This window comes from Hypanus sabinus, chromosome 7, assembly GCF_030144855.1.
Source record: "Hypanus sabinus isolate sHypSab1 chromosome 7, sHypSab1.hap1, whole genome shotgun sequence".
In the NCBI taxonomy this organism is placed as follows: domain Eukaryota; kingdom Metazoa; phylum Chordata; class Chondrichthyes; order Myliobatiformes; family Dasyatidae; genus Hypanus; species Hypanus sabinus.
Window position 1 is genome coordinate 102899505 of NC_082712.1, and position 18877 is coordinate 102918381.

At 47.7% G+C, this 18877-nt stretch overlaps 1 protein-coding gene across 1 annotated transcript in view; it reads left to right on the top strand.

The window, feature by feature from the left end:
* The window catches only part of mpdu1b (mannose-P-dolichol utilization defect 1b), a 65969-nt gene that overhangs the window by 14585 nt on the left and 32507 nt on the right, over positions 1 to 18877 (top strand). The window contains exon 3 of the mRNA XM_059975326.1: positions 11126 to 11258. Within this exon, the coding sequence (XP_059831309.1) occupies positions 11126 to 11258 (133 nt within the window). The remainder of the gene's footprint in view (positions 1 to 11125; positions 11259 to 18877) is intronic.

Sequence of the window (18877 nt, forward strand, 5' to 3'; positions counted from 1 at the left end):
GTTCCCTAACTCGGATTATCAGGAGCTGCAGCTGGATGCACCTTTTGCAGGTGTAGTCATCAGGGACAGCTGTGCTCGCCCTGACTTCCCACGTACTACAAACGGAGCACTCGACTGCCCTAACTGCTGCCTCCATTACCTACTCCTAAGCCAATTAGATTAATTAAAGGATCTTACCCAGCCTTACCTGACTGGGAGCAAGCTCGTCCTCAGCCTCTGCTCCCCAAAGCTTCTCGAGCCAAAGCCTTCCTACTCTGTCCCCCACTCTGTTAATCTGCTCACTTTTTAAACTCTCCTGCTGATCTCAGACCTTCACATGCTTGCGCAGTCGTGCAAGAACTGCTAGAAGAACTCAGTACATCAGGAGAGAAATGGACAGTTGACATTGTTGGTTGGTCCCATTCACCTGTACTTGCAAAGGGTCCCAAACTGAAATGTCAAGTGTTCATTTTGCTCCACTGGTATTGCCTGACCTGCTGAGTTCTTGGCCCTGATTCCAGTATCCACTCTTCCTTGTGAAGACAAGATCTGTCCTGCTGCCTGCCCTGGCCCTTGAGCTGGAGACCTGTTCTCTGGGAGCCGATCCCCCACATCTTTTTCATTGACACCTTGTGTCTCATTGAGAGATGCAGGTAGGAGATATTTGTAAGGGCTGCTGCTCCACACCTTCCATCTCCTCGCCCCTTCCGCTGACCAGATACGCCTTTGCAGTTGGTTTATCCCTGATAGAGAGGGGTGTTCCCATTGGAAGACACTTTTATGAGGGTGACCTCCTCTTGTATCTCAGGTTTCTAGAGTCGAGGGTGCTGAATAGAGAGCTGCCCTTGTAACAGGTTCATGAGTTAGGACATGGATCTCCCTGGTGTCTGTCCTGTCACTTCCGTGGGCTGGAAGAGACAGTATACCATATGTACATGGATAGTGCAAAGCTGCAGTCTCTATTGCCTACCTGCAGGGCCTGCTCCTCAGCTTCCGGTTGCCTTTTAGCCCTACTCTGTCCAGTAAGGAGGGTGAGGATGTACTAAGAAACTTGCTGGTGGGGCAGGCAAAGCTAGCCCTCCCTGGGTGCTCGAAGCTGGCAGAGGAGGGATTTCCTGAGTGACAATGCTCCGGGGTACGTCCATTCCTGGGTAATGATGGAGAAGGAACACGCGGTATCCATGGGCACCACGGAGGCATTCTGGGACTGATGTACACCAAATCGGATAAATCTCATCCTAGACGGAATATTGTGTTTAGTTCTGGTCCCTTCATTAGTCAGGGGATTGAGTTTGAGAGCTGTGAGGTAATGTTGCAGCTCTACAACACACAGATAGAACACACTTGGAGTACTGTGTTCAGTTCTGGTCACCTATTTATAGCAAGGATGTGGAAGCTTTAGAGAGGGTGCAGAGGAGATTTACCAGGATGCTGTCTGGATTAGTTCTGGGGCTTTTCTCTCTGGAGCCAAGGAGGAAGAGGGGTGTACAAGATGATAAAAAGCACAGACAAAGTGAACAGCCAGAGACTTTTGCCCAGGGTGGAAATGACTAATACAGGAGGATGTCATTTTAGGGTGATTGGAAGAAAGTATGGGAGGGGGTGTTGGAGGTAAGTTTTGTTTACACAGAGAAGGGTGGATGTGTGGAACCTGCTGCCAGGAGTACTGATAAAGACATTTCAAAGACTCTTGGATAGGCACATATCTTGGGTGATAGAAACTGGAGGCTCTGTGGGAGGGAAGGATTGGATTGATCTTAGAGTGGGTCAAAAGGCTGGCACAACACTATGGGCTGAAGGGCCTGTACTGTGCTGAAGTTCTCTGTGTTCTGTGTCAAATGGGGCTGGTAAAGTGCTGAAAGAAGGCTGTGGGTTGAGCAGTATCTGTGAAGATGGAGAGTTGGACTCACAACAGTGGCCATCCCTCAGTTTCTACAGAGGCTGCTTGAGTCACTGAGTTCCCCTAACATTTTGCAGTTTGCAGTGAGGGATGGGCAGTGGGAGGGGGAAATGGAGAGTGCCATCCCTGGTCTAAGTGGTGTGGTGTTTTCTCCAGAAGAGCAGCTTGCAGTAGGGGGACCTACGTCCTGTGGACAATATCCAACCCCGACCAACTACCCTGCCCTAGTACACATCCTTCCAGAGGTCACAGCCTCAGAACAGAAGGATTTTGCTTTTGAACAGAGATGAGGAGGAATTTCTTTAGCCACATGGTGGTGAATCTGTGGAATTCATTACCACAGATGGTTGTGGAGGTCAAGTCATTGGGTATATTTAAAGTAGAGTTCTTGATTAGTGAGGGTATCGAAGATTACAGTGAGAAGACAGGAGAATGGGGTTGAGAGGGATATAGTCTTTTTCCCAGGGAGGTTGTGCTCAAAGTATGAGGGCACCAGTTTAAGTTCAGTCTTTGAAAACAGTGTTCGATCAGTGTCGAATCTGGGGGGCAGACACCCGCTTCAGTGGGTCCGTGGTCACATACACACAAACCCTCCCCTGGGTTTTTGTTGCATGTTCCCCCTGACCAACACATCTCTAATCCATGCAAAAGTTTGGGCACCCCTGGTCAAAATTGCTGTTACTGTGAATAGTTAAGTGAGTAGAAGATGAACTGATCTCCAAAAGTCATAAAGTTAAAGATGAAACATTCTTTTCAACATTTTAAGCAAGAGTAGTGTATTATTTTAGTTTTGTACAATTTCATAGTGAAAAAAAGGAAAGGAGCACCATGCAAAAGTTTGAGCACCCCAAGAGATTTGAGCTCTCAGATAAATTTTACTAAGGTCTCAGACGTTAATTAGCTTGTTAGGGCTATGGCTTGTTCACAGTCAGCGTTAGGAAAGGCCAGGTGATGCAAATTTCAAAGCTTTATAAATACCCTGACTCCTCAAACCTTGTCCCAACAATCAGCAGCCATGGGCTCCTCTAAGCAGCTGCCTAGCACTCTAAAAATTAAAATAAATGATGCCCACAAAGCAGTAGAAGGCTATAAGAAGATAGCAAAGTGTTTTCAGGTAACTGTTTTCTCAGTTTGTAATGTAATTAAGAAATGGCAGTTAACAGGAACGGTGGAGGTCAAGTTGAGGTCTGGAAGACCAAGAAAACTTTCTGAGAGAACTGCTCGTAGGATTGCTAGAAAGGCAAATCAAAACCCCCGTCTGACGGCAAAAGACCTTCAGGAAGTGTCATCAGAAGAAAACCTTTCCTGTGTCCTCACCACAAAGTTCAGCATCAGAAGTTTGCAAAGGAACATCTAATTAAGCCTTATGCATTTTAGAAACGAGTCCTGTGGATTGATGGAGTTAAAATAGAACTTTTTGGCCACAGTAAGCAAAGGTATGTTTGGAGAAAAAAGGGTGCAGAATTTCATGCACCAAGGGTGCAGAAAAGAGAAAAGTTTCTTTTCATGAAAAGAACACCTCTCCAAATGTTAAGCACGGGGTGTATCGATCATGTTTTGGGCTTGTGTTGCAGCCAATGGCACGGGCAACATTTCAGTGGTGGAGGGAAGAATGAATTCAATTAAATACCAGCAAATTCTGGAAGCAAACATCACACCGTCTGTAAAAAAGCTAAAGATGAAAAGAGGATGGCTTCTACAACAGGATAATGATCCTAAGCACACCTCAGAATCCACAATGGACTACCTCAAGAGGTGCAAGCTGAAGGTTTTGCTGTGGCCCTCATAGTCCTCTGACCTAAACATCATCGGACATCTGTGGATAGACCTCAAAAGAGCAGTGCATGCAAGACAGGCCAAGAATCTCACAGAACTAGAAGCCTTTTGCAAGGAAGAATGGGCGAAAATCCCCCAAACAAGAATTGAAAGACTCTTAGTTGGCTGCAGAAAGCATTTACAAGCTGTGATACTTGCCAAAGGGGGAGTTTTGGAAATCAGGTCATCTTTTACTCACTTAGCTATTCACCGTAACAGAAATTTTGACCAGGGGTGCCCTAACTTTTGCATGCCACTATATTTTTCTGTAAATGCTCGCAAGAAAATTAAGGTGGCATATACTGACATATTTTGAAGCAGTCACCTCTTTCATACCATCTTCCTGGTGGGGCTGCCACATTCTCGGACCGTACAATCCTCCTCTTTCTGTTGTCTTTGCACTACGCCAGACTGTACTAGAACCCCTGCGCCATGAACACCAGAGATTCTGCAAATGCTGGAAATCCAGAGCAACAAGTACAAAATGTTGGAGCTCAGCAGGTCAGGTCAGGCTATGAAAATGAATAAACAATTGACGTTTCTTCAGGACTGAGAAGGAAGGGGGAAGGAGCCAGAAAAAGAAGGTGGGAGATGGAAAGGAGCACAAGCTGGCAGGTGACAGGTGAGACCAAGTGAGGGAGGAAGGTTGCTGGGTGGGGAGGTGGGATGAAGTAAGAAGCTGGCAGGTGATAAATGGAAGAGGTAAAGGGTTGAAGATGGAATCTGATCAGAAAGGACAGTGGACCATGCAAGAAAGGGAAGGATAAGGGGCACAAGAGGTGGGTGACAGTCAGGTGAGGAGAAGAAAAGGAGTGAGAGGGTAATCAGAACAAGAAATTAAAAAAAGAGAAGAGGGGAAAGAAATTACCAGAAGTTTGAGAAATTGACTTTTATATAGTCAGGTTGGAGGCTACCCAGACAGAATATGTAGTGTTGCCTCTCCAACTCGAGTGTGGACTCATCATGGACTCATTCTGGAGGTCATGAACTGAGACAGAGTTATAGAGAGAAAGTTTGTGAGCCCTTTGCAGTAAATCACTCATAAAATGTGGCCTGATCTTCATCTAAGTCACAATAACAGGCAAACACAATCTGCCTAAACTAATAACACACAAACAGTTGTACTTGTTCTTATCAATAATGAGTACACCATTGAAACAATCGCAGTCTAGGGTTAAAAAGTATGTTAACCCCTTCTACAAAAGCTATTTGGTGTTCCAATCAATGAGATGAGATTGGAGGTGTGGGTTGTAGGGGTGCCCTGCCTATTAAAAAGACACACATAGGTTACTGACAAAGCCTGTTCTTCTCAAAAAAAGTCAGTTTATGTACACCACTCCTCAATCAAAACAACTTTCAGAGGACCTTAGAATAAGAATTGTAGAGATGAATCAAGATGGAAAAGGCTACAAAAGCATTTCTAAAGACCTGAGTGTTAATCAGTTCACAGTGAGAGAAATTGTCTACAAATGGAGGAAACTCAGTACTGTTGCTACTCTCCCTAGGAGTGGGCATCCTGCAAAGATCACACCAAGAACCCAGCATGCAATGCTGAAGGAGGTGAAAATGAACCCAAAGGGAATAGCAAAAGACCTGCAGAAATCGCTAGAAATTGATAAAGTCTCTGTTCGTGTGTCCACTATTATAACAACACTGAACAAGAATGGTGTTCATGGAAGGACACCACAGAGGAAACAGTTGCTGTCCAAAAAAATATTGTTGCACGTCTTAAGTTTGCAAAAGACCATTTGGATGTTCCACAATTCTTCTGGGACAATGTTCTATAGACAGATGAGAAACAAGTTGAACCTTTTGGCAGAAATGCAAAAACTTTTGGAAGTAAATGGGCACTGCACACCAACACCAAAACCTCATCTGAACTGTGAAGCATGGTGGAAGGAGCATCATGGTTTGGGGCTGCTTTGCTGCCTCAGTGTATGGACAGCTTGCAATCGTTGAGGGAACAATGAATTCAAATTTGCATCAATACATTTTACGGGAGAATGTCAGGGTAGTGTCTGTTACCAAAGCTTAATTGAAATTGGATAATGCAACAAGACAATGATCAGAAACCAAAAGTAAATCAACAACAGAATGGTCTAAAAAAAGAAAATTACTCTTTTGGAATGACCAAGTCAGAGTCCAGACCTTAACCCAATTGAGATAGTGTGGCATGGCTTGAGGAGGGCTGTTAATGCAAGGTTTCCCAGAAATATTGATGAACTGAAAGTGTTGTATGGAGGAATGGTCGAAGTTCCTGCTTGCTGTTGCGCAAGTCTGATTAGCTGCTACAGGAAATGTTTGTAGAGGTTATTGCTGCTAAAAGGGGTTCTACTAGTTATTAAATACAAGGGAACACCCAATCCAGTATAGCTGATCTGGTAGGCTCAGCAACAAACTCATTCTCTTGAGATCTAGTACCAACCTGATTTTCCCAATTGACCTGCATGTTGAAATCTCCCATGACTATCATAACATTGCCCTCTTGACAAGCCTTTTCTATTTCCTGTTGTAATCTGAGGTCCACATTCCAGCTACTGATTTGAGGGCTGTGCATAACTGCCAACAAGGTCCTTTTATTCCGGAGGCCCAATCAACGGCGGGAACAGAGCACTTCGAGGAGGTTACTCGCAGATCAGTGACGTTTGTTTAAAAGGAGAGCTTTGCAGGCATTTGGACATTCCAGAGGCCCAATCAGCAGCAGAGAACAGAGCACTTCGAAGTAAATAAAAGTACAGAAAGGATAAGTGGGGCAGCCATTGGTGGGAGTGGGTCAGCAGTGAGAGTGGAAGTGGGAGTATAAGACTTTGACTCAAGAGGCTTCAACAAGAAGAGGCTGAGGCCAAAGAAACAGGTTAGAGGACTTGGTCTGGGTTGCCCATTGTACAGTGCAGACAGGATAGCGGATATGGCAGTGGAATGCTCCTGTAGGGTGAGGGAATTCATGGAACCTTATGGTCTCCCTGATGACTACACCTGCGGGAAGTGCAGTCAACTCCAGCTCATGAAAGACTGCATTAAGGAGCTGGAGCTGGAGTTGAATGAGGTTAGGATCATCCAAGAGGCAGAGCATTTGATAGCTATGACCCTTGAGCAAGTGGTTACACCCAGAGTGCAGAATTCAGGGAGTAGATGAGTGAACACTGAGTGACGTAAAGAGAGAAAGAAATCAGCCCAGGATTCCCCTGGGGCCATTCCCCTCAGCAACAGGTATACCCCTTTGGATACTGCTGAGGGGGATGACCTATCTGGGCAAAGAAGCAGCAGCCAGGCCAATAGCATTGTGGTTGGTTCTGAACCTCAGAAGGTGGAGCAAAAGTCATAGGGACTCGATAGTTGGCGGGACAGATAGGAGATTCTGCTGCAGCAAAAGAGACATCAGGATAATGTGTTGCCTCCTAGGTGCTAGGGTCCAGGATGTCTCTGACTGGTTGCAGAATATTCTGGAAGGGGAGAGTGAACAGCTGGAGGTTGTGGTACATGTTGATACCAATGATATAGGCAGGAGAAGAGTAGAGGTCCTGTGCAGTAAGTTTAGGGAGTTAGAAAGCAGGCTGAAGAGCAGGACCTCCAAGTTGGTAATCTCTGGATTACTTCCAGTGCCACAACCTAGGGAAGGTCAGAACAGGAAGATAGTGTAGATGAATGAGTGGCTGAGAAGATGGTGCAGGGAGCAGGGTTTCAAGTTCTTGGATCATTGTAGGGGTGACCCGTACAAGTGGGATGGGTTGCATCTGAACTGGAGGGGAACCAATATCTTGGAGAGAGGTTTGCTTATGCTATTGGTGAGGGTTGAAACTAGTTTTAAAAGGGGGTGGGAACTGAAGTGAGGAAGCAGAGGATGGGGTGGCTGGCCCATAAGTGGTGACAGCCTGTAGGGAGTTTGTGAGGACAAATAAGCAGATGATAAAGCAAAGATGTACTCAGCCAGATGGTTTGGGATGTGTCTATTTTAATGCAAGGAGTATCATAAACAAGGGGGATAAACTTAGAGCTTGGATCAATACGTGAAACTGTGACATTTTGGCCATTACATAGACTTGGATGTCTCAGGAGCAGAAATGGCTGCTGAGTGTGCCAGGCTTTAGATGTTTCAAAAAGAACAGAGAGGAAGGTGAAAGAGGTGGGGGCGTGGCACTGCTAATTACGGATAGTGTCACGGCTGCAGGAAAGGAGGAACTCACGGAGGGATGGTCTGCTGAGTCAGGGTGGGTGGAAGGCAGAAACAGGAAAGGGGTGATAACTCGACTAGGTGCTTTTTATAGACTCCCAAATGGTAACAGGGATATCGAGGAGCAGGTAGGGAGGCAGATTCTGGAACGGTGCAATAATAATAGGGTTATTGTGATGGGAGATTTGAACTTTCCTAATATTGATTTGCATCTCCTTAAAGCGAGGGGTTTGGATGGGGTGGAGTTTGTTAGAGGAGAGGCTGTAAGCCTATTAGAGCAGAGTCTGTACTTGATTTGGTATTGGGAAATGAACCTGGTCAGGTGTCAGATCTCTTGGTGGGAGAGCATTTTGGAGGTAGTGATCACAACTCTTATGTCCTTTACTATGGCGCTGGAGAGGGATAGGAGCAGACAATTTTGGAAAACATTTAAATTGGGGTAGGGAGAAATATGATGCCATTAGGCAGGAACTTGGGAGCAGATGTTCTCAGAGAAATGCATGGCAGAAATGTTGCAAGTATTCATGGCGTTCTGCATAGGTATGTTCCATTGAGGCACAGAAAAGATGGTAGTGTCAAAGAACCATGCTGTACAAAGGATGTAGAAAATCTAGTTAAGAAGAAAAGCTTACAAAATGTTCATGAAACTAGGTGCTTTTAGAGCTCTAAAAGATTACAAGGGTGCAGGGAAGGAGCTCAAGAATGGAGTCAGGAGAGCTAGAAAGGGCCATGAGAAGACCTTGGCAAGCAGGATGAAGGAAAACCTCAAGGTATTCTACAAGTACGTGAAGAGCAAGAGGATGAGCCGTGTGAGAATCAGGTGCGATAGTGGAAACATGCTTGGAGTTGGAGGAGGTAGCGGAGGTATTTAATGAGTACTTTGCTTCAGTATTCACCAGGGGAAAGGGCAATTGTGGGGATGACTTAAAGTGGACTGAAATGCTTGAGTGTATAGACGTTAAGAAAAAGGATGTGCTGGAGCTGTTGAAAGGTACTAAGTTAAGTAAGTTGCTAATACCAGATGAGATATACCTCAGAGTACTGTGGGAAGCAAGGGAGGAGATTGCTGAGCCTCTGACGATGATCTTTGCATTATCAATAGGGACGGGAGAAGTATCAGAAGAATGGAAGGTTGCAAATGTTCCCTTATTCAAGAAAGGGAGTAGAGATAACCTAGGAAATTATGGACCAGTGAGTCTGACTTCAGTGGTGAGCAAGTTGTTGTAGAAGATCCTGAGAGGCACGATTTATGAGCATTTGGCGAGATATAATCTGATTAGGGATAGTCAGCATGATTTTGTCAAGGGCAGGTTGTGCCTTATGAGCCTAACTGAATTCTTCGAGGAGGTAACAAAGCACACTAGTGAAGGCAGAGAAGATGTAGTGCATATGGATTTTAGCAAGGCATTTGATGAGGTTCCCCATGCAAGGCTTATTCAGAAAGTAATGAGGCATGAGATCCAAGGAGACCTTGCTTTGTGGATCCAGAATTGGCTTGCCGACAAAAGGCAAAGGGTAGTTCATCTTCTGCTAGGAGGACAATGACCAGTGGTGTTCCACAGGGATCTGTTCTGGGGGACCCCACCTCATTGTGATTTTTATAAATGACCTGAATGAGGAAGTAGAAGGGTGGGTTAGTAAGTTTGCTGATGACACAAAAGTTGGGGTTGTTGTGGATAGTCTGGAGGGTTGTCAGAGGTTACAGCGGATATTGATAGTACAGAGGAGATTTACAAGGACGTTGTCTGGATGCAGAGCATGCCTTATGAAAATAGTTTGAGTGAACTTGGCCTTTTCTCCTTGGAGCGACGGAGGTGTCGTGATTGAGATGTATAAGTTGATGAGTCATTGATCGTGTGGATAGCCAGAGGGATTTTTCCCAGGGCTGAAATGGCTAACATGAGGGGGCATGGTTTTAGGGTGCTTGGAAGTAGATACAAGAGAGATGTCAGAGGTAAGTTTTTTATACAGTGAGTGGTGGGTGCGTGGAATGCATTGCCAGCGACAGTGGTAGAGGCGGATACAACAGGGTCTTTTAAGAGACTCTTAGATAGGTACATGGAGCTTAGAAAAATAGACCATAAGACATAGGAGCAGAATTAGGCCATCTGGCCCATTGAGACTGCTCTGCCATTCAATCATGTCTTTTTATCTCCTCCTCAACTTCAGTTCCCAGCCTTCTCCTCGTAACCTTTGATGCCATGTCCAATCAAGAACCTATCAATCTCTGCCTTAAATATATCCCTCAACAGCTGCATGTGGCAACAAATTCCACAAATTCATCACCCTTTGGCTAAAGAAATTTCTCCACATCTCTGTTTGAAAGGGTGGCCATGTATCCTGATGCTGTGCCCTCTCCCACCATTGGGAAACATCCTTTCCACATGTACTCTGACTTACAACATTCGAAAGGTTTCAATGAGATCGCCCCTCATCTTTCTGAATTCCAGTGAGTACAGACCCAGAGCCATCAAATGTTCCTCGTATGATAACCCTTTCATTCCTGGAATCATCCTTGTGAACCTCCTCTGGACCCTGTCCAATGTCAGAATATCTTTTCTAAGATGAAGGGCCCAAAACTGTTCACAATATTCAAGGTGAGGCCTCACCAGTGCCTTATAAAGCCTCTTGTATTCTAGACTGCTTGAAATGAATGTTAACATGGCATTTGCCTTCCTCACCACCAACTCAACCTGCAAGTTAACCTTCAGGGTGTCATGCACAAGGACTCCCAAGTCCCTCTGCATCTGAGATTCCTGGATTTTCTTCCCGTTTAGAAAATAGTCCGCACATTTATTTCTACTACTAAAGTGCATGACCATGCATTTTCCAATGGAGGGCTATAGGGTCAGGTAATTCTCGACGATTTCTAGAGTAGGTTACATGGTCAGCTCAACATTGTGGGCCGAAGGGTCTGTAATGTTCTGTAGATTTATATGGTTCTATGATTTTTTTCCAGCCTGGACTGTGAATGATTGAACAATGTGTTAATAAAGACATGAAAACAGCACAAAAATGGACTCTTTGGCCTATCTATTCTGTGCTGAACAATTTAAACTGCCTATGTGTTGGAACGGGAATAGGAAGTCAAATTAAAGTGGGTGGGCACTGGGAGATCTTTGTTTAGTGCCTGTAATGTGGTTATTGTATTTATTTTTACCATGTTCCCTCTGTGAGCTTCTCACAAGATAGAATGTCATTGCATCCTGCTGTGTTTGACAATAAACTCCTTTGAATCAGGGTTTTCTTTCTCATTCTAGTGAAACTGCCGCAGATTTTTAAAATCCTCCGGGCAAAGAGCACAGCAGGTCTGAGTTTCAAGTCGGTCCTGCTGGAGGTGTTAGCCATCACGGGCACCATGACATACAGCATCAGAAACCACTTCCCCTTCAGGTACCGTTCTGTCAAGCTGCAGCCTCGTGACCACTTGTTTTTCATCTCAGCTCTGACATTTCTGCTTCTCACAGGGAATCAGGCTGTTTGGCTCAACCCATCAATGCTGACCAGATGGCAGATTTAATTGTCACATGTACATCAAAATATACAGTGAAATGTGTCATTTGTGTTAACAACCAACACCCAAAATTGTTGCCACAAATTACGGTGTTAACGCAGAATGACAAGTTTCACGTCTTGATATGTGGAACTCACTGGTGAAATTATATGTACTCACATGTTTAGAGGGACTTAGATAGGCAAGACATGCAAGAATATTGTCTTAATGTGGGTAAATGGGATTTATAGAGGTGGGCAAAGAGGGACAGCATGGTGGGCTGAAAGGCCTTTTGTATGGTGTACAACTCTGAGACTCTGTAGCATGACACACCACTATGCTTGGGAGAGCAATGCAGAATGCATTGAAACTGAACAACCAAATAAACAAAGCAACAACAGCCAAATGGGCGCCACTGTAGCGTAGTGCTCTTGCAGCTTGAGTGTGGAGTTCAATCCTGGCATCCTTTGTATATCCTCCCTGTTGAATGCATGGGTTTCCTCTCACAGTCCAAAGGTGTACCTGTTAGTAGGTTAATTGGTCATTGTAAATTGCCATGTGATTAGGCTTAAATCTCGGTTTGCTGATGGTGCAGTTTGAAGGGGGGAGTGCCTAGTCTGTTCTATATCTCAACAAATAAACAAGCCCCATTCCTCTCCTTACTCCCATCCACCTATCCACAAACACACGCAGTCATCTAATCCCAAAACAGGCTGTCAACCTTCAGCAGACTTGTGCATTCACAGACACTGTGCGTTCACAGACTCTGTGCATTCAGACACTGTGTTTTCACAGACATTGTGCTTTCACAGACTCTGTGCATTCTCAGATGCTGTGCATTCATACACTGCATTTACAGACACTGCGCTTTCCACTTCCCCAGAGGAGCTGCAGAGACTTGCAGGCTCAAGGTTCCGGCCATTAGGCCTCAACTTCTGGAAGGAATAAATCATATGAATTTGAGCCCTCTGGATGAAAGAGTTGCCCCTCAGGTTCCTATTAAATCTCTTCCCTCTCACCTGAAACATGTGCTCTCTCATTCTTAATTTCCTAACCCTGTGGAAAAGTAGGGTTGGCATAACACTTTACAGTGGCAGCTGTAGGATCAGGGTTTGACTCCTGCCGCTGTATGTATGTTCTTTCTGTGACTATGCGGGTGTCCTCTGAGTGTTCTGGTTTCCTCCCACAGTCCGAGTTTCTAGATAAATTGTCCAGTGGTTAGGCTAGTGTTAAACAGGCAGGTCTGCAGGCAGTGTATCTGGTCGGGCTAGAGGGGCCCATTCTGTGCTGCATCGCAGTAAATACATCCCAAAGGTGTATGGGTCAGGGTTAGTGAGTTGTGCACATCTTGTGTTGCTACCAGAAGCACGGTACGTAAACAACATATTTCAGAGTGTGTTGTGATGTACTCCTGACAAATAAAGCTAATCCATAAAGACTGTGCATTTATCTGCCCCGTCCTGCCAAAGGGTTTCGGCCCAAAATGTCAACTGTTTACTTTTTTCCATAGATGCTGCCAGACCTGCTGAGTTCCTCCAGTACTTTGTGAGTGTTACTTTGATTTGCAGTATCTGCAGAATCTCTCTGTGCCCTTCGTAGTTTTGTACGCACTTCCATAAGGATCTCTTCGATCTCCAATGTTCCAAGGAATAAAATCTCTCTATGTACCGTGGATCCAACTTCTTTGGAATTCCCCCTCACAACCCAATTGATAAAGATAAAGATTCCCATTCCTGTTCCAACATGCCAAGATGAGGCCACCCTCAGGATGGAGGAGTGACATCTTATACTCCATCTGGGTAGCCTCCAACTTGATGGCATGAACTTCGATTTCTTCTTCCGGTAAAGAAAATTCCCTCCCCTGCCCTTCCCATTTCTTCTATTCACCACTCTGGCCATATCATTCCCTCTGCTTCCCCCACCCCAAGACCCCACTCCTGCCCCCTCTCAGATTCCTTCCTCTCTAGCCCTTTATTTTCCCTGTCCACCTGGCTTCACCTATCACCTTCCAGCTATCCCCCTTCCCCTCCCCTGCCTTTTTATTCTAGCATCTTCCCCTTTCCTTTTCAGTCCTGATGAAGGGTCTCAGCCTGAACATCAACCGTTTATTCATGTCCATAGATGCTGTCTGGCTTGCTGAGTCCCTCGAGCGTTTTGTGTGTGTTCTAACCATAGAACCATAGAACACTACAGCACAATACAGGCCTTTCAGCCCTCCATGTTGTGCCGACCCATATAATCCTTAAAAAAAAGGTACTAAACCCACACTACCCCATAACCCTCTATTTTTCTTTCATCCATGTGCCTGTCCAAGAGGCTCTTAAATACCCTAATGTTTTAGCCTCCACCACCATCCCTGGCAAGTCATTCCAGGCACTCACAACCCTCTGTGTAAAAAGTGTACCCCTGATGTCTCCCCTAAACTTCCCTCCCTTAATTTTGTACATATGCCCTCTGGTGTTTGCTATTGGTGCCCTGGGAAACAGGTACTGACTATCCACCCTATCTATGCCTCTCATAATCTTGTAGACTTCTATCAAGTCCCCTTTCATTTGTCTACGCTCCAAAGAGAAAAGTCCCAGCTCTGCTCACCTTGTTTCATATGACTTGTTCTCCAAACCAGGCAACATCCTGGTAAATCTCCTCTGCACCCTCTCCATGGCTTCCACATCCTTCCTATAATGAGGTGACCAGAATTGAACACGATCTGGTGCGGTCTCACCAGAGATTTGTAGAGTTGCAACATGACCTCTCTACTCTTGAACTCAAATCACCCTGTTAACGAAGCCTAGCATCCCATAGGCCTTCTTAACTACCCTATCAACCTGTGCAGTGACCTTGAAGGACGGATGGATTTGAACCCCAAGGTCCCTTTGTTCATCCACACTCTTAAGTAATTGACCATTAATCCTGTTCTCAGTCTTCTGGTTTGTCCTTCCAAAATGTATCACCTCACACTTGTCTGGATTGAACTCCATCTGCCATTTTTCTGCCCAACTCTGCAGCCTGTCTATATCCCCTTGTAACCAACAACCTACAGCTCCATCCACAACTCCTCCAATCTTCGTGTCATCCGCAAACTTACTCACCCATCCTTCCGCCTCTACATCCAGGTCATTTATAAAAGTCACAAATAGCAGGGGTTCCAGGACGGATCCCTGCAGCACTCCACTAGTCACCGACCTCCAGGCAGAATACTTTCCTTCCACAACTACCCTCTGCTTTCTTCCTTTAAGCCAATTTTTTATCCAAACAGCCAAGGTTCCACTTATCCCATGTCTCATGACTTTCTGGATGAGTCTCTCATGAGGGACTTTGTCAAATGCTTTGCTAAAGTCCATGTAGATCACATCCACTGCCCTACCCTCATCAATTTCTTTTGCATCTGCAGACTTCCTTGTGTTAAAGATAAAGATTAGTTTTATTTATCACATTTACATCGAAATGCTGAAACCTACAGTAAAGCAAAGCAGATCAGCGGCAATGTGCTGGGGCCAGCCGGTAGGTGTTGCCGTGCTCTCAGATCCAACATAGCATGCTCACAACTTACTAATTGTAACCTGTACCGAGTTTTGGAAACCGGAGTACCCGGAGGAAACCCACACTGTCACAGGGAGAACATACAAACTTATTACAGGCAGCGCCAGGAATTGAACCCAGTCTTATGGCTGTTGCTGTTAAGTGATTGTGCTAATTACTACACTACTGAGCTACATTGTTTGGAGAAGGAAATTCCTCACTGGGTTTATTGGTGCTGCTCTGTCATTCCCTCCTGATTCTTTGGGGTCCCAATCCTGCATTCGCATTAAACTACCCAGAGTTCCAATTCCCTCCCTCCCTTTAAATCACTGGGAAGCTACCTTGATCCTGCATTCACATTAAACTACACTCAGATCCCGCATAGTACTGATTCATTACAATGTGGTTATTCAATTCTTTATTGACATTTTTTTAAATGACAAAAAATCATTCCAGACAACACTTAAACTTCTCAAGAGCGGCAGCCATTACAGTATACATTTAATCAGCCTATGGGAGCAATTTACATACTCTCTGAGCCACTCACAGCCAATGACGTATTAGTTCACGCTTTCTCCCCCATGTATGTAAACATTCTTGCTCTCTCGCCAATATCTTCTATAATGTCTGGAAAATGACCTGCAACTACTTATGAGGGTAGTACATTGAAGATGTCTAGGAAAAACATTAGCAGGGATATGAAACTGCAAGTGATACAGAGTTTGGAAGCTGGTGAGCAGGTTGATGTTGACACCTCTTTGAAATTTGCAGTATTCATCGACAATGACCCTGACTGGAAGCAAAGCAATAATGCAAAGAGAGGTGTTCTCGACATGATCTCCTGTTGAGGAGGGGAAAAAAATGATCAGCCATGATTAAACAGACTTCATGGGCCAAATGGCCTAATTATACTCCTCTGTCTTATGGTCTTATAAATCTCACTCTCGTGGCACAATGTTTTTACTTCAACAATAAACCATTAACTGTCATTTCAATTGTTATAATCATCTATTTAACATGAATATTTGGAATGTGGAGCGGTAGTGTAGCAATTAGCTTAGTGCCGTTCCCGGCAGAGTGATGGTCGTTCCCAGTGGAGTGACGGTCCTCCTATGGACGTTCCCAGTGGAGTGACGGTCATTCCCGGTGGAGTGACGGTCCTTCTATGGCCGTTCCCAGTGGAGTGACGGCCGTTCCCGGTGGAGTGTTGGTCGTTCCCGGCGGAGTGATGGTCCTCCTATCGCCGTTCCCAGTGGACAGACGATCGTTCCCAGTGGAGTGACGGTCGTTCCCTGTGGAGAGACGGTCCTCCTATCGCCGTTCCTGGCGGAGTGACGGTCCTCCTATGGCCGTTCCCAGTGGAGTGACGGTTGTTCCCGGCGGAGTGACGGTCCTCTTATCGCTGTTCCCGGTGGAGTGACGGTCGTTCCCTGCGGAGTGACGGTCCTCCTATCGCCGTTCCTGGCGGAGTGACGGTCCTCCTATGGCCGTTCCCAGTGGAGTGATGGTCATTCCCGGCGGAGTGACGGTCCTCTTATCGCTGTTCCCAGTGGAGTGACGGTTGTTCCCGGCGGAGTGACGGTCCTTCTATGGCCGTTCCCGGTGGAGTGACGGCCGTTCCTGGTGGAGTGATGGTCGATCCCAGCGGAGTGATGGTCCTCCTATCGCCGTTCCCAGTGGAGTGACGGTCGTTCCCGGCGGAGTGACGTTCGTTCCCGGTGGAGTGACGGTCGTTCCCGGCGGAGTGACGGTCCTCCTATCGCCGTTCCCAGTGGAGTGATGGTCGTTCCTGGCGGAGTGACGGTCGTTCCCGGTGGAGTGATGGTCGTTCCCGGCGGAGTGACGGTCCTCCTATGGCCGTTCCCGGTGGACAGACGGTCGATCCCGGCGGAGTGACAGTCCTCCTATCGCCGTTCCCGGCGGAGTGACGGTCGTCCTATCGCCGTTCCCAGTGGAGTGACGGTCGTCCTATCGTCGTTCCCAGTGGAGTGACGGCCGTTCCCGGTGGAGTGTCGGTCGTTCCCGGCGGAGTGATGGTCCTCCTATCGCCGTTCCCAGTGGACAGACGATCGTTCCCGGTGGAGTGACGGCCGTTCCCGGTGGAGTGTCGGTCGTTTCCGGCGGAGTGACGGTCCTCCTATCGCCGTTCCCAGTGGAGTGATGGTCGTTCCCGGCGGAGTGACAGTCGTTCCCGGCGGAGTGATGGTCCTCCTATCGCCGTTCCCAGTGGACAGACGATCGTTCCCGATGGAGTGACGGCCGTTCCCGGTGGAGTGTCGGTCGTTTCCGGCGGAGTGACGGTCCTCCTATCGCCGTTCCCAGTGGAGTGACGGCCATTCCTGGTGGAGTGTCGGTCGTTCCCGGCGGAGTGACGGTCCTCCTATCGCCGTTCCCAGTGGACAGACGATCGTTCCCAGTGGAGTGACGGTCCTCCTATCGCCGTTCCCAGTGGAGTGACGGTTGTTCCCGGCGGAGTGACGGTCCTCCTATCGCCGTTCCCAGTGGAGTGACGGTTGTTCCCGGCGGAGTGACGGTCCTCCTATCGCCGTTCCCAGTGGACAGATGATCGTTCCCGGTGGAGTGACGGCCGTTCCCGGTGGAGTGTCGGTCGTTTCCGGCGGAGTGATGGTCCTCCTATCGCCGTTCCCAGTGGAGTGATGGTCCTCCTATCGCCGTTCCCAGTGGAGTGATGGTCGTTCCCGGCGGAGTGACAGTCGTTCCCGGTGGAGTGACGGCCATTCCTGGTGGAGTGTCGGTCGTTCCCGGCGGAGTGACGGTCCTCCTATCGCCGTTCCCAGTGGACAGACGATCGTTCCCAGTGGAGTGACGGTCCTCCTATCGCCGTTCCCAGTGGACAGACGATCGTTCCCAGTGGAGTGACGGTCCTCCTATCGCCGTTCCCAGTGGACAGACGATCGTTCCCGGCGGAGTGACGGTCCTCCTATCGCCGTTCCCAGTTGAGTGACGGTCGTTCCCGGCGGAGTGACAGTTGTCCAATCGCCGTTCCTGGCGGAGTGACGGTCCTCTTATCGCCGTTCCCAGTGGAGTGACGGTTGTTCCCGGCGGAGTGACGGTCCTTCTATGGCCGTTCCCAGTGGAGTGACGGTTGTTCCCGGCGGAGTGACGGTCCTTCTATGGTCGATCCCAGCGGAGTGATGGTCCTCCTATCGCCGTTCCCAGTGGAGTGATGGTCGTTCCCGGCGGAGTGACGGTCGTTCCCGGCGGAGTGACGGTCCTCCTATGGCCGTTCCCGGTGGACAGACGGTCGTTCCCGGCGGAGTGACGGTCCTCCTATCACCGTTCCCAGTGGAGTGACGGTCATTACCGGCGGAGTGACGGTCCTCCTATCGCCTTTCCCAGTGGAGTGACGGTCATTACCGGCGGAGTGACGGTCCTCCTATCGCCTTTCCCAGTGGAGTGACGGTCGTCCTATCGCCGTTCCCAGTGGAGTGACGGTCGTCCTATCGCCGTTCCCGGCGGAGTGACGGTCATTACCGGCGGAGTGACGGTCCTCTTATCGCTGTTCCCGGCGGAGTGACGGTCATTACCGCCGGAGTGACGGTCGTCCTATCGCCTTTCCCGGCGGAGTGACGGTCGTTCCCAGCGGAGTGACGGTCCTCTTATCGCTGTTCCCGGCGGAGTGACGGTCCTCCTATCACCGTTCCCAGTGGAGTGACGGTCATTACCGGCGGAGTGACGGTCCTCCTATCGCCTTTCCCAGTGGAGTGACGGTCCTCCTATCGCCTTTCCCAGTGGAGTGACGGTCGTCCTATCGCCGTTCCCGGCGGAGTGACGGTCATTACCGGCGGAGTGACGGTCCTCTTATCGCTGTTCCCGGCGGAGTGACGGTCCTTCTATCGCCGTTCCCAGTGGAGTGATGGTCATTCCCGGCGGAGTGACGGTCATCCTATCGCCGTTCCCAGTGGAGTGACGGTCATTACCGGCGGAGTGACGGTCGTCCTATCGCCGTTCCCAGTGGAGTGATGGTCGTTCCCAGCGG